Source organism: Phaethon aethereus (genome assembly GCF_964289735.1).
Source record: "Phaethon aethereus genome assembly, chromosome: 18".
NCBI classification, from domain to species: domain Eukaryota; kingdom Metazoa; phylum Chordata; class Aves; order Phaethontiformes; family Phaethontidae; genus Phaethon; species Phaethon aethereus.
This window is the reverse complement of record NC_138594.1, coordinates 6,900,940-6,916,084: the sequence shown is the minus strand read 5'-3', so window position 1 is coordinate 6,916,084 and position 15,145 is coordinate 6,900,940. Positions and strand designations below refer to the sequence as shown.

The window sequence follows — 15,145 nt, the reverse complement described above, 5'->3', positions numbered from 1 at the left end:
AACATTTTTCTGGTGAGATCTGAATGCCACAAGTTTTACTCTTGATCTGCTATGCTAAGTAAAGTAGAAATCATCACAAGAACATAGTCACGCTTCTTCCTGGGGCAGCGGTGCTGACAACTCTCTACTAAAGAGTATTCTGATGGTTTATGGCTGCTACCCCCAAGGCCTGTCTGCTTCACCCTACAGCAAAACACCAGAGCAACCACTAGAAAAGCTTCCAAAAATACCCTGCTATATAGCTACATGTGACATCAGTTACAGTAAACACTACAGCCAGAGGTACAACTCAATAGCCATCCTTTATCTATCCATATGTTTTGGTATATCCAGTAAGGTACACTTTGCAAAGTATTCAGCAGAAAACCTTCCTTCTGTTTGACAGGATGCACAGAAGTAAGATCAAGGGACCCCATCACTGAAGCTCTACTTACGGATGTGGTTTCATTTCTATGTAGTTCTTGGGAATGAAGCCATCTTTTCCATTGAGTTCTGCCTTGTACCAATTCTGATCGCATTCTTCATTCAAAACCTGAAGGAAGCAAACAAAAAATAAGCTTAACACATTTCAAGATACAGCAAAACTGATGAAGGTACTAGCTTATTCTTCCCATTCTTGTTCCAAAGACTGTTCTTGTAAGATGAACCTATAAAAAATGGTGCTAGTCATCCTGCTCCACTGCATCTCATGAGCGTTCAGAACTGTGGTGCACAAAAAGCTGGATGAGTAATTCAAAAGAGCCAAAGGATCTTAGCGCCAAAACCCCGTGCTTTAGTAAGAAAGTCACTGTTAAAGTCCACAGGTACTTTTAACAACATAACTAGCCTGAGATCTGTGCCAGAGATTAAGTTGGCTGTCATTGCCAAAAAATTCTGTCCAAAATCTGCAAGCCAAGAAATTCTGATTCTTTATCACTTGTAATGATCACTTTTTCCTGAGTTCAGCTGACATACCTGATGCTTTCAGCATAATCATGATGTCATCCAGTTTTTCTGCATTTGCACTGGTTGCACATTGGATATGTTAAAAATTCTAGACAACATCTATATTATAGAGAATTCTACCCAAAAAACCCCACCTCTCCCTCATGACAACATTAGCACAGGCCCAGCTGCAGATACAACTGGCAGCTTCAGCTGGTTTTGCTGATACAAGTTGAAACCAGGTTAAATTGGACAGCAGAAAGAGTGACTTGCCTGTTGAGCATTTTTTATGTTAATAAAGCAAGTTAAACACAGACAAACAGCAAATGCAGATGAACAAAACCTATTCCTTTTTTTAATATTTTTTTTTTTAAATTAGGATTACTTTTCTTACTATAACTTCATTCCAAAATGAAAGAAAGATCAGGAGTCACAAGGGAGGAGCCATGTGAACAGGTAGCTTTAAAAAGCACAAATTGATACTTCCAAGCATAGTTGCTCTAAAAACTTTGCTGCTTTATTCTTCACCAAATTTCTGTCAACTGGTACAGTGCAATAGGCAAGCCTGGTACTCTAACTGAAAGTAGTACCTTGAATAAAGTAGTATTATGTTCTGTAAATAAAGACATACTATAGTCTGAAACTACCTTTCCTCAAAAAGATTTTATTTGGTTTTGGAAGTAAACGTCACGCAGAACCTGCCCCCCCCAAATTAAGCACCACAACAACACTTTTTCCCCAGCACTTTCATCCCTTCTCAGCTTTCTGAGGTTCTTCTTTTACTTTGCGACAATGGCTGGATCTGAGTTTTTTTAAAAAAGAAAGATAGATACACTTAAAGCCTCATGTCACACGTGTCACATGATTGCCTGCCTGAATGCGGGAAGATGAGGAAACACAAAGAGAAAGATAACATGAATGCAGATCCAGAGATCACATACTACATACACATAATTACAGTGAAGATATTAACAAAAAAAAATTCTTCATAAGCAATTATTGCCATATCCAACCTTGGTTTTTGTTCTCTCACTATGTTTCTTATTTGGAAGGGTGATAAGAGGAAATAAAAAAGGAAAAGCAGAATTTGAAAAAACAGAATTTGCAAGTGCAGGCCTCAAAATTCTTACAGCTGATGGGAGTTCCAGAAAATAAAACTCTCAAGATCAATTTTTGCTGCCTTTCAAAAACACGTGACATGTCAACACCCTAATCTGCCCTGTTGCTGACTTCTACATGTAGAAGAAAAACCTCAATGCAATCTGGTAAAGCAAAGAGACAACAGAATCTGAATCTCCTCAGTGAATTACAGCGTGTAATAGTTACCTGGCTGTTCCTTCACTCCCAACTCAAGAGGCTGATGGTGGGATGTACATCCCCCAGGTGCCAGCACTTCCATCGGGGAACTAGCTCAGTAGCAGGGCCACATCTACAGAACTTGAGGTGAGCAAAAATATGCACCATTACCTTAGGCCCAGTTCAGGACATTTTCACTTGAAGAGACTTTAACACTTAGAAGATCCTAAGTACTTTTATATGGATAAAAATATTCAAGCTATCTTTTGTGCAGTTACTGCTTTGAGATTCCATTTATTTATTTACAACACTGTTTTAGCACGCATTACAGTTCAGTCTTTTAGCAAGGATAACCTGACCATAGGTCATGAGCAGTTCAAGTGTGGCTCTGTTACAGGCTCTGAGGTGAAAGCTTGCACATGGAGAGTTGACGCAGATCAGCTGATGCCTGCTGAATTGCCTTTAAGCAAGAAAATGGTGCACATCTCTCACAATCACCGTACTGACCGCAAGGCAGCGTTCTGTGCAGAAACGGATTCAACTCCAGAACATGAAATACAGGTAGATGACATCAGCAGGCAGCTCTGGGATACTGAGCAGGGAGGATGGAGATTAAAACCAGGTATGTAAAAAAGTGAACTGCATAGAGACTAGGGAGACAGAGGCCACAGGCTGAAGTCCAGATCTAAGAGTCATGCAAAGATTTTGGCACATAGCTTGAGTGACCAGGAAGTTTGGTTGTTATATACCTCAGCTGCCATCATTAGAGTTATCATACAATACAATAGAACACAAACATGCTACATTTTGATGTGATTTCTAATAAGCCAAATCTTATGCAATAGTATGCATTCCTTTATCAAAGGTGGCACAGATCAAACCTTTGATAGGATTGTGTACTACAAACCCATTTCATTACCATCAGAGCGCAGTTAAGGGATACAGCAGTCTGTTCTTTTTCCAAGAATAAAAAACATAAGTAAATTGTAGCTTCAGCTGAAGAACATTACCACATATTTGTGCTTTTGCAGTAGGTATTTAAAATTATCAGAAATTCTAATGCCAAAATGTAAATTGTTTTAATGAGTTTTATCTTGCTCTGAAGATATGCTAATAGATTTGGAGAAGCCAAATCACATAGGGCTTGGAGTACTCATTAATGCTTGGCCTGAAGCCAAATGCTAGCAAGGGAGCATTGTTGAGGCACACATTAAGCTTTGTGACTGAAAAAAACAAACCTGGATACAAGGCATAGTAAGGTGAACTGCCTACACACATGCATGTACAACCTGTTCAGGGGACTTCTGCTGTAATAACAAATTGACCGCAGCTCCCCCCTTCAGTGGCTTTGTTTGCTCCAAGGACTTTTTCCTGCTTCACACCCAGAATGACGTATCTTCATAGCTGGCTGCCCTTTCTAGGATCATTTAAACTAGCTGTCACAGCTCCACTCACACCCTGGCAGACAGCCAAGCTATCCATGCCCTACATTATACACCTGAGCAGCTCATATACACACACCTTGAGAGCACCCCCGTTTTCCCCTTTCCAGGTCTTTCAGTGTGCACTCTTCCAGAGGCAATAGAACTTACTGTTTTCTTTACAAAGCTCCATGTTCACATGTCTCTTCAAAAGGATTCACCTCTACGACACAGATATTTACAAATTTTTTTTTTTTCTGACTGTCTCAAATAGACACAGCTGGAGCTGCTCCCAACACTTAGTCAAACAAAAATGACTTGTACTGAAGTACCTTAAATTCAGGACAGCTTTGCAGTCACATGCAAAAGGCTGGAATTCTGGTGGCTGTTATGAAATTATGTAGCTATTATGACAACAACTGCAGAATAGTCATGTAAAATTTCAGCTTTCGAAAAGCTTAGGCCACTGACACCCATTATTGACATACAACTAAAAAGTTGGGAAGCCACATAAGAAATCTCTGCACTGGGGTATCTGGCTCAGATGTTTACACCTAAGGTGGCCCTCTTTCCTTTTAAATTGTAAACCCACTGAAATTAAAGAACTGACTTCATGTAGTTAAACCATTTTGCTGCAAAACATTTTAAGAAAATTATCCAGTAAATCCATCTATCCCATACCTCTAACTGGCCTCCAAGAGATTTTCCAGATAATAATTCAGATTAAAATACATCATGTGGATACTTAAAAACCAGTCCTACACCTCTAAGAAAAATAAAGATTCGGAACTGAACCAGCATAAAATTTCCCCAAACTTACCAAAGCTGTAAAATTTAGTTTAACTGCATATATCACTAGATTTTGATTTGAAAATTTCTCCAACTACCAATAAATACAGCTAAATTGAGCAACAAAATGAAACTTAAAGATACACTGCTCTAAACTGAGATACCATTCTGAGACTTTCTGAAAAAAAAAAAAATCTCTAAAAGGCACAAACACTTATTTATCTCAAAAACTGTTAAAAACTGCTGCTCTTTGTATAGGTCAAAACATAAAGCACTCTTTTGCAGCCAATCCCCATGTCTGCTATAGATCTAATCAAGTCTACGTCAGTGTGACTCTTCCTCTCACACTGGGGCATCTGTGCCTGAGAGGAGGAAGAAGGAAGGATATTTTTAGCCACTACATTTGAACACATACTGCCATGTGATGTCCTCAGCCTGTAGTCAGCCCTGTTTTACAGCAATAGTGGCTCAACCGCTGCCCATCAGTTTCCTAGTTTGATAACAGATCTCTTATCAACAAAAGCCCATTTGTTCCCATGGAAGTAGAGAAGAGCCACTGCTGAAGAGCCACGCAACAAGGCAGGACCCAAGTTTTAGCTAGAACAGCTCACGCACAGCAAGGATCCCCAGCCATTTTCAATCCCGTACCTAGTGAATATTTCTAAGCACAGCTTTTCCATCCTTGTGAATTCTTGCACACCAGTCTTCATCTTCTCAAAACCAAACAACATTCAGGAACACACAGGCACTAAACTGCAGCATAACACGCAGATCTGGCAGCTCAACTCTCAAACTGACTCTCATATGCAAACATGAAACTAAATATAAGGCCTCAAACGTACTTATGTGCTTGCAAATTTAAACAAATTAATCAGAATGCTTGGATTTTGGAGACACAAAATCCAAGAAACTTGTTCAGAGAGGTCTCCAAGTTTTGGCTGAACCTCCTCTTTTCCCTAACTGTAACATTTTGGGATTCTTGCTGTGCTAACTGAAACAGAAGGTAACAAATGCTCAAGTACAACCTGTTAACTGACAATGTGGTTTTCCTCTTCAACAAAGTTGCGCTGACATTGCCACAAAGAAAACAATGCAATTTATTAAAAACACTCACAAAGTGTCAGGAATCCAAGGAAAGCACTCATGACACTCAAACTAGGGCAGGAATTAAAATTTGAAAAGGTGAACAAATGATTCAAAGGCAGCAGTGTTGCAGCTGAGTTTTTAAGCCTGGAAATCACTTGTCCCAGGGTAGAATGGTGGTCAGGTGGACAATTCTCACACTCCTCAGAGGTGCTTTAACACAGTTTTTCATTTCAGAGAAAAACAGCTGCTTTTCTGCTCTAAGAAGAGAGGTATGAACTAGCTACAAAACCAGTAAGCACCCACTGCTTCAATGGAAGTAGATTCATATATTCCATTATATAGCATTTTCTTTCCCTCAAACTCGCTGCAAATGGCACCACAGGATACTCAAATTCATCTCTTCAGGGTTTTGTGGAAGACAACCCAAGACACGGCCTGGTAACCTGCAGCTCCCTGCCACATTCATGTTGCACAAAATCCCCTGAACAAATGAATCCTCCACACTCTGGCTGCCTGAGCCACCAACAAGGCAGCCATATGGAAGAAACAGCATCCTAAGAAAACCTAGGGTAATCTGCACATCAAAGTGGCATTGTAATGCAGGTCAAGCCGAATCAGAATTTTTCTTTTCTTGGTTTACCCATCATGACACAAAGTACAGTTAATTTTAACTTCAAACATTCAATGCAAAAAGATACATTAGACAATTAAGGTGACTAGCTCAAGAACACACAACTGCTAAAATATTTTAGGCTTTTCCTTAGATTCAATTTACCATAAACACACATAGGAAATGCAAAACATCCACATTTTTCAGATCAAACCTAAAGCATGACGTTTAGACGTACTTTAAGACTGTGAATACCTGCTCTCTAGGCAGATATAAAAAGCTATGAAAACACTTAACAACCACTGAGAAAGTGTTACTGGAAACATCCAGAGAAAGATTGTTTTTTAAACTGTGCTCAGCTACCAAGTATTATAATACAATACCTAAATAATGCATGTAGATTGTAATGTAATGCAATAATTTGTTATGGATACAGGTTTTCACTCTCACCCTCACCACAATTCTCATCATCACTATAGAAACACTTCTTTCACCCTTATCTTTTTAAAGGCACAAAAAGAGCACAAAATACAGATCAAAAAAAAAAAAAAATTGTTTCAGAAAGTCTTCCCACCCCAACAAATGTGAAGTACAAGGGCCCTTCTTCCCTGCTGCTCAAGCAGTGCTTCTGCCAGAAGCCTTATCTGAAGTGATCACTGCTACTTCAACACAGCACTCACACTGACTTTTCACACTGACAGCATTTACCACAGCAGGGCAAGCAGCTGAAAGAAGGAATCAAGGAGAGCAAATGTAGAAGCTGTTCAAATCAAACAGCTAGTGCCTGGGTTACACAGTGCCGTCTTTAGCTTCTTTAAGAAGAAAATATGTCTAAGTTATTGCCATTCATCTTGAAGGAACTTGGCAACTAGTCCAAAGTAAAATACAACACAAAGTTGAGAGACAACAAACGAAAAATGACAATGAAAGTCACAGGACAGCCACTCTAGGATCTAAGCTTCTCTTACCCAAACTGTAAGTAATATTGTCCTCCAAGTCTATTGCACAAATCTACTCATCACTGGAGGTTCGTTTTGTACAAACGTTTAGAGGAAAATCCAGTATTCCCCTAACCTTCAGAAAGGGTTGATGAGGAGAAGTAGCTGGGTAAGATTACAGGAAAGGATATTACTTTATCTAACTACATGAGATAAAGGCAAGTTGCAACTACAATTCCATGCAACATTTCACCATGCAAAGCTCCAGATACATAGTCAAGAAATTCACAGTAGCACTGGCTGGCAAGTACAGTAAAGTATGTTGTAACAAAGCAAAGTCCAAAGAGAGGAATGTAGCTACGAGTTAGCATTCAAGCTTTCACTTCAAAACCACCTTTATTTTTTTTGTATGTAACACAAGAATACGTGAGGCAACTTTAAGTTAAGTGAGGTACAATCAAGTCTACCCACAAGGACAGAACTCAGCACAGACTAACTTACCCTGCCTCTCAGGCCTTGCAAGTCTTGTACTACTTCTTCCCCCCGGCAAAAGCCTTCAATTATGAAGACTTATTTCTTCATTTAATAGGAGAAAGAGAGAGAGAAGTGAAAAAAGAACAATCTAGACAGCAACTCTATTTCTCTATGGTTCACCTTTTCAGGTTTACATGGCACAGAGAGATGGAAGGAAAAAACCCTGTATTTTAAAGTAGATTGTAGTGATCTCCAAAATGTCCTATGGAGATCGTGGAAAGAGTCGATAAAGCTCAGGGAACTTTGCCACAGGTCTCATCTTCAATGAAGTTTCCTTCTGTGTTGGAAGTTTCTGCTGTCACAAATGCAGAGAGGTAAAATGATAAATTCACCAGTTCTGCCTACATTGCTTGTGAAGGATAGCAAGATGTCAGCGTCAGCAATTACAGAATTAAATTCAAATTAGTCCTCCCACTATTACCACTTGTATAAAGGTTACGCTACAGAAACAACAAATGGTGTATGTTCAAGAAGGTTGATGCAAAATCTCCATTATAGAAAGAATGGTACCCTGCAGAAAATCAGCATTGGTGATTTTATAACCCAAACAAAAATAGCTTTACAGAGCTAGAAGTAGCAACAGCTAGTGTTCTAATTAGGCTTCCCTCATCTAAAAGGCCTGCAAGTGTTTCAGTCACAGCAGGGACTCTCAGAAGTGAGATTCATTTTCTGTTCAGCAACTTTTATGGAGCTTTAGTGAACACTAATTCTGACGAACTTCACAACGTAAGGATGACTGTTCAACACTTGGATGTTGCAGTGAATGCACTATCTCATTTCAGTGCTTAATCAAAATGGAGTGCAAAAAAGGAAAAAGATTGTTATCACAGCCTAAGCTCCACAGCTTGGCTTGCACATGTAGAGAGCAGAATGCTATGGGATTCACAAGAACAGTTTCTTAAAAAGAGGAAGGGGAGTGTTGTTTTTCCCTAACTGACCAAGGGTTAGTTTACAGTGACTAAAGACCAGGACCAGCCACCTTTCATAACTAGCTGGAGTGCTCAGGATGTTATCACGGAAACAGAAGACAAAACATCCTTCCTTAATCTCAAACCCAATCCACATCAAATCTGGAAGCATTGAAGAGCACAGCTTCTTCTCAGTTTTCTGTTGCGCAGTGTGGATTAGTTTACTCAGGTACCAGTGGGGATGGTCATTTGCTTTCAAATGACTGTCTTTCCTCATTGAGGTTTCATTTAAAAAGTAAACAGATTAGCACTGTTTAATTTAGATTTAAGGAGGGTCCCAAAAGAAAAACCATCAGTGAAGCACACAAACCGAAGAACAGGTGAGGCTCTGAAGCCTAGAGCTTTATGCCATCAACAGCCTTGAATTCCAAGTAAAAACCTGCTCTACTTGGGAAAGGTTCAAAATCCAAAACCACACCCCAAAATAATCCAAATGTGTATATGTACATCTGTACATACAGAACAGGGTATACATTGCCTTACACATCTAAATAAATCCTCAAGTTTGAGAAGAAAAATTTTGAAAGAACTACTTTTAGCTAGTGGTCACAGTAAGGTCTCCTGGTTTCTATTCCTGTATCTGCTGCTAACACAAATGCTATAAATTCCAGTCCCTCTTAAAAGGAGGGCTGTTTCTAGCTATCCCTTCAAGTTTAGCAGCATGGACACCAAGTATAAAATACATCTGTTATCATATGCTCTAGACTGTTTACCCAAGTACAACCAACTGCAAATTTGCAGGCCTTTAATGAAATTCTAAGGCTTTTGTAAGAGCTCTTGGCACAAGCTCTGAGGGATGAAGGTTGAAAGCCACTCTACCAGAAGATAATAATAAAAAAAGCTACCGAGCATTCCAGTGAGAGTGTTTCAGAGTTGCTTTCAAGCTTAACAGAGAAACACTGCAGAAATATCAGCAGTGATCTTGTGGCAGTTTGCAAGCATATCAAAATCATAGATTTCACACGCAAGTTCTCTCATCATGACGGCTCTGTTATAAACCATTACTTGATGGTGTGTATCAAAAAGAAAAACTGAAAAAGGTAATGAAGAACAAGCAATCATAACATGTGCTGCTTGTTCCAGCTGTGATTGCCCTTTTAGAGCTTTACAATACAAATGAAGCTGGTCACATACAGTAAAACTGAAAAATACCCTGGGGAAATACACATGCATGGCAGTCCACAAATCAGACTAGATTAATAGCTTGTGAAATCCATTCTTAATCTCCTTTGCATAACAATTTTACCTGAATACCATATAGTTCCTATTTCTATTTGCATGTGTCCTATTTTGTCCTAACCTCTCTTACTAAAATGCACTGCCAGAGAATGTATTTCTCACCATCTCTGAGGAAGGAGATGCACCTGTTTTTCAGAGACACAACAATTCCTCTGCAATTCTTTAGGACCAGAAGGCAGAATTCCTTGCTAGTCGTTCCACACGTTGCCTTTAAAGCACTCGCACAACTAAAATATTCAAGCAGAGGACAATGAAAGGCTTGCATTTCATTGAGGACAGGATATTGCAACAGTAATAACCAACCCTGAATCCTCTCATGCTTGGTACCCCAAACCTCTACAGATATAAAATCCTCAAAACTCCTCTACCAAGAATGAAAGTTAAGGAATGCCAAAATTAAGACAGTCATGCTTTCTATTCCAAACAGAGGATGTCTACCATTATCTCTGTTATACCTCATTGCCCAAGAAACCAGAGTCCAACACTCCACTCCTGTACTTCTGTTCTTAATTACCGCTTTTCCTAGCACACAAACTCAAGCAATTTGCCATCACTTTTAACCACACAAGAACAGTTACTTGTGGAGTGACATTGAGCAACTGCTCCATGTAAGAGGTTCTCCATTACAACCATTCTAATGCTTGTACACAGAGCTGCTATGATGCACGTAACTAATAGCAGGTTAAAGTCTAAAAAGATGTATTAAGGAAGACAAACTCCTAATAAACAGCTGTGTGATACAAACCTTCAAAGAAGGTGACTGCAGCCACTGAACCTGCATATTGCATCACTTGGCATCCTGCAAAAATACCACACCGCATAAGGCAACTCTACCCCAGTGCTGGAAAAGCTGCACAGGAGGAAAGATGATTACCAGTGGAAGAACCTGGACTTAATCTTTGATCAGAAATTTAGGGTATGTGACTAGAGGGCAGTTTTATAGTAGTCTTGTGGACTTCAAACTACAGTGCTCCACAGCCAAGGCCTTACGTGCACTGAGTGGAAGAATTTCTTTGTAGGTTGTATAGGTATTACAGTCCTGTCTATACATCTCATTATGAGTTTTGCTTGTCTTAGCAGCATGACAGCACCCCGATTTCAACCTGTTTTCCACTGTAATGTTTGGGGTATTTTCAGAGGAACTGATACCTAGCTAGTTACTCCCCATCCTGTATTGATGCAGTTGCTGCCTACGTCTATGACAGTACATTAATCCTTGTTGAACATCTTCCTGTTTTTATAAGGTATGTCTTCAGACCATCGAGATAGTTTTAAATTTTATCTTCAGCATGCATAAGCCCAACTGAATTAATCACCACCACAAATACTATAAGCATGCTCTCCTTCATCACCCAGTTCATTAATGCAATATTATCATACCCAAAATAGTATTGTGGAAAGACGCTCAGAGCCTTCAAGTGCAACAGTGAACCATGGTTACCTGTAGTTTTCTAATTATTTTTACAATCCCTCCTACAGTAGGTTTCAGCTAAATGAGGTCTCCCTGACTGCTTATAAAACAGGCTGACAGTGCCACTGGACTACTAGGCTTGTTACCCCAGGATGCACTGGCAAGTTTAAGTGACTAACAACATGTCTAAAGACATTGTGAAAACTGCAGTCTTGATGTACTTTGAAAACCTGGAAAAAATTAAAGAAAAAATGCACATGCCTTGCACTGACAAGCAGACTATTTGGTGAGAAGCAAGACAGATACCAGTGTTAAATGCCTGCTACAAAGCAAGCCAGAAGGAAAAAAATGTAAAGGTTGCCTGAAATCGCTATCAAAGGTCAACTACATTTCAGTGGGAAATTATTAGAAACACTATCTGCTACATTTTTAAAGTACACTAAGAAAAGATACAACCTATAAAGGCCTTAAAGAAAAATTTCAAAAGTGATCAGAACAGACTTTCACTTTTTGCTTTTAAAGGAAGTAAACTAACTTGATCTCCAGCTGCTCTAGCTGGTTTTTCCAGTGAAAAAGCAACCACATGAACAAAAGGTCCAACATGCTTCCAAAGATCAAGACAAGAGGCAAATTCTTGATGACTATTAGTAATATTATGGGGCGAAAAAAGGCGTTCAGTGCCATTTTAATATGGCATATACTTAGAAGATAGATAATACTAAATTTTTTTTCCTTAATATTATCGTTTCATTTAAACTGTTTTATTACATTGTACATATTCATTTTACAGTGTGGACAAGTCAACAGAGCAATGAAAACCTGAACTTTGCTTCATCTGGTTTTAAAATTTAGAGGTTTTAGGATTCTACTAGCACAGATTCTGGCATTTTCTATACATTGCTATAAAATATTAAGCATTGTAAATTTTACGGAATGTAAAACAGTCTTACTCAGCTCTTTGAAAGAAATATATCAGGAAAAAGGAATATTTGACAACTAATTACCTACAGAACAAAGTTCCCTAGGTCAATTACACCTGATATGCCATATTAAAAATATATACATACTTGAAAAGCTATGCAACACTTTAATAGTTATTCTGATACTACTAAACTTTTGTACATTTCAAGTCTCTCACCGTTGGTCCTCAAAAAAACCCAGCTGTTAAGTTACGCCTTGAAAAGTGGAACACTTAGGCAACTGAATACAGAACTATAAGCCAAAGTCTAAATGACTTAAGCCTGCATCTAGGAACGAGGATGTTTGCAGGCATCTCTCAAAACAGTCAGCAATGAAATTGTTAATACTGATACTGCACACATCTTGACCTCAGAATTAACAATCTTATTAGTTAATTCATACTTCTGAGCATAAATTCCCACCCAGCTACAAACTCAGAGACTATGCTATCAGTTTGCAGTGGCTAGATGTTTGGCAGCAGTATTGTCTGAGTTGGTTTATGCAGTCACTGCCCTGTGGCTGCACCCTCCCACATGCACTCTGTGCAGGGCTAACAGGCACCTGTGTAATTCAACAGATTGGAGAACTGATCTGACTGCAAAACAGTTTAGGGAGGTGATATATTTTTCACCTCAGTTGACTGGCTGGCTACACAGATCCTTATACCAGCAAGCACTGGGTACAACTCTGGAACTGAAGCAAGTGACTGAGAAGACGGGAAGGAAAGGAATAGGGCAGGACTGCTTGAGCAGGCACTGCCATGAAGGAAACACCCTTCGTTCCAGTTTCAAAAGACACAAGAGAGACCTGCTCTACAATTCTTGCAACAAACAACCCCAAGACCTACATATGCAACAATTAGTAATTCCACTTGCTTAAAGTTTTATCTAGGCAGAGTTAAACATAGCAGACTATGGCAAGAGGTGGACAAGAGTTCAAGAAGGAGCACGTGGGTAGTCCTGCAAAGTGGCAGCAAAACCCCAGACTTGACTGATTGTGAGTGGGAGGAGGGGAAACGGGGAAGCAGGAGTGAGGGACTCAGCTGAGGCGTACAGAGGTATTTGTGGCTTTTGATGACAGGCTTATTTGGGCAAGTGTTAAGATAGATTTTTTTCAAGCTGTATACTAATTGAAGCTTGGACCTTTAATGGATAAGATGGAAAGAAAAGTTACCTTCAGGTCAGCTAGTCAGGTTAAGCTAAGCCTCATACTGATCCCGGCAAGAGACATCTGAAGATTATTGCAGCGTAGATAGAAAAAACAGAGACTTCATGCATGAAACAGCTATCAAGTTCAGGGACACTTACAAGAAATACTGGTGGGCTGATCAAGCCTTTTTCCTGCTCTGTACTTTCAACAATGACAGTTTCTGATCCTTCTGACAAGTTTAATTCTTTACAGGTTACATCACTGACATGCATGGCAAAAGTCATCCCTTCCAACTACACATTGCGAAACTGCACACATGGGAAAGAACAGGGCTTTATAATTAGGTGTTTAAAAATTATGCGTTCATACCAGTTTGCAAAATTCAAACCTTTTAGACATAGGATGTCAAGCGACTGTTAACTGCAATATCCTTTCTTCAGCAACTCAACAACCCATATTTACTAATTTCTTACACATCTAACACACACCTGTGCTCTTCTGCCAGTCCCTAGAGCATGCTCTGAAATTTGCATTTGAAAGTACAGAAGAAGGAAAAACCCACATTCTACTACCTTGAGACAGCTGCCCCAAATGTCACATTCCATTCAGACCCCAGCTGCAAAGGCTGATCACTGTGGCCAATGAAGCTGAAGTCAGCCATTTCCTGTTATCACCAAAAAGGTTTTATAGCCTTAGTGATCTAATAGTATTATCACCATCTACTTGAACCACGTTTTCCCCAACCTCAAAATACATCTGTAACTCGCCACCCATGCATTTCAGTCCCTACCCTACTAAAAAAGTGAAGTAAATGGTGTTGAAATCTCATTGAGACGAAAAATGAAAACTACTTTTAAAAAGTCAGCACAGGATTTTATAAGCAATCGCTGCAAAGCAACATCAGTATTCCAGAGAGATCTGAGAATCCCTCCACAAACAACTGCCTGTCCATGCAAAGAAGCCATACTTCCTACTGTTGTTAGGATGGGCCACAGCAGTTGCATCTGTACCTTTGGGAGAGCATAGTTTGGCTTTGCACATAAAATTTACCACGCATACTGATGGGGAACAACATTATGTAAATGCTTGTTCGACAGAATGTACAAATCTTTATTAAGCAGACTTCACACACCAGAAGAATGGAAAAGACTAGTGATAATTAGACCAGAAAATACAACTTAAAATACTGCAGAAAGCCCCTCCACTTTTCTACTATGTTATGAAAAAATCAGTCTCCACTCTCAAGGCTATGTGAATCTTTCAGATGGAAGGCTTACTGCAATTGCCTTAAAACAACAGATACCACAAATTAAAAGCTTGCCTCATCAATGCAGAGCTTCCACAACTCTGTTTTCTATAATGTTACGTAAGAGTCTTATGGTTCTTGTTTAGAGACAACCCTTTACTCAGACTGACTGCAATTAACACCTGCTTTGCCAAGAACGAAGGGGGGGGAGCTCTGAATTTGCTACAGTAAGGGTTCACTGAGCTCATTTGAATTATCATCCTCTTACAACAGAGAAGATATGACTCATACCAAACATCAAAGTCAATGAATCCTCAACATCTTTATTTTTCCTTAAATCCTTTACAGCTCCTCACAGAAGTTATTACCGGGGGAGTGTCACAGCAACAGCCCTTACATCACCATTTATTCCCCCTTCCTCCTCCACTAACCCAAATGGAACAGGCATGCTATCACTAAGCCAGCTCATGCAATTCTTTATTCTTTGCAATTTCCTACCTCTCATTTGAAAAACAAATACTTCACTGTTATCTAAAAATATATTAAAACATTGCCAGCAACTCAGCACTCAAAG

The 15,145-nt window shown here is 39.4% G+C and overlaps 1 protein-coding gene across 2 annotated transcripts in view; it reads right to left on the bottom strand.

Annotated features, from left to right (window-relative positions):
- Positions 1–15,145, bottom strand: part of GRB2 (growth factor receptor bound protein 2) — a gene marked incomplete at its 5' end in the record, with an annotated part of 46,592 nt that overhangs the window by 10,983 nt on the left and 20,464 nt on the right. For both annotated transcript variants that reach the window (XM_082008234.1, XM_082008235.1), the window contains one exon: positions 435–532. In XM_082008234.1, coding sequence (XP_081864360.1) covers positions 435–532 — 98 coding nt within the window. The remainder of the gene's footprint in view (positions 1–434; positions 533–15,145) is intronic.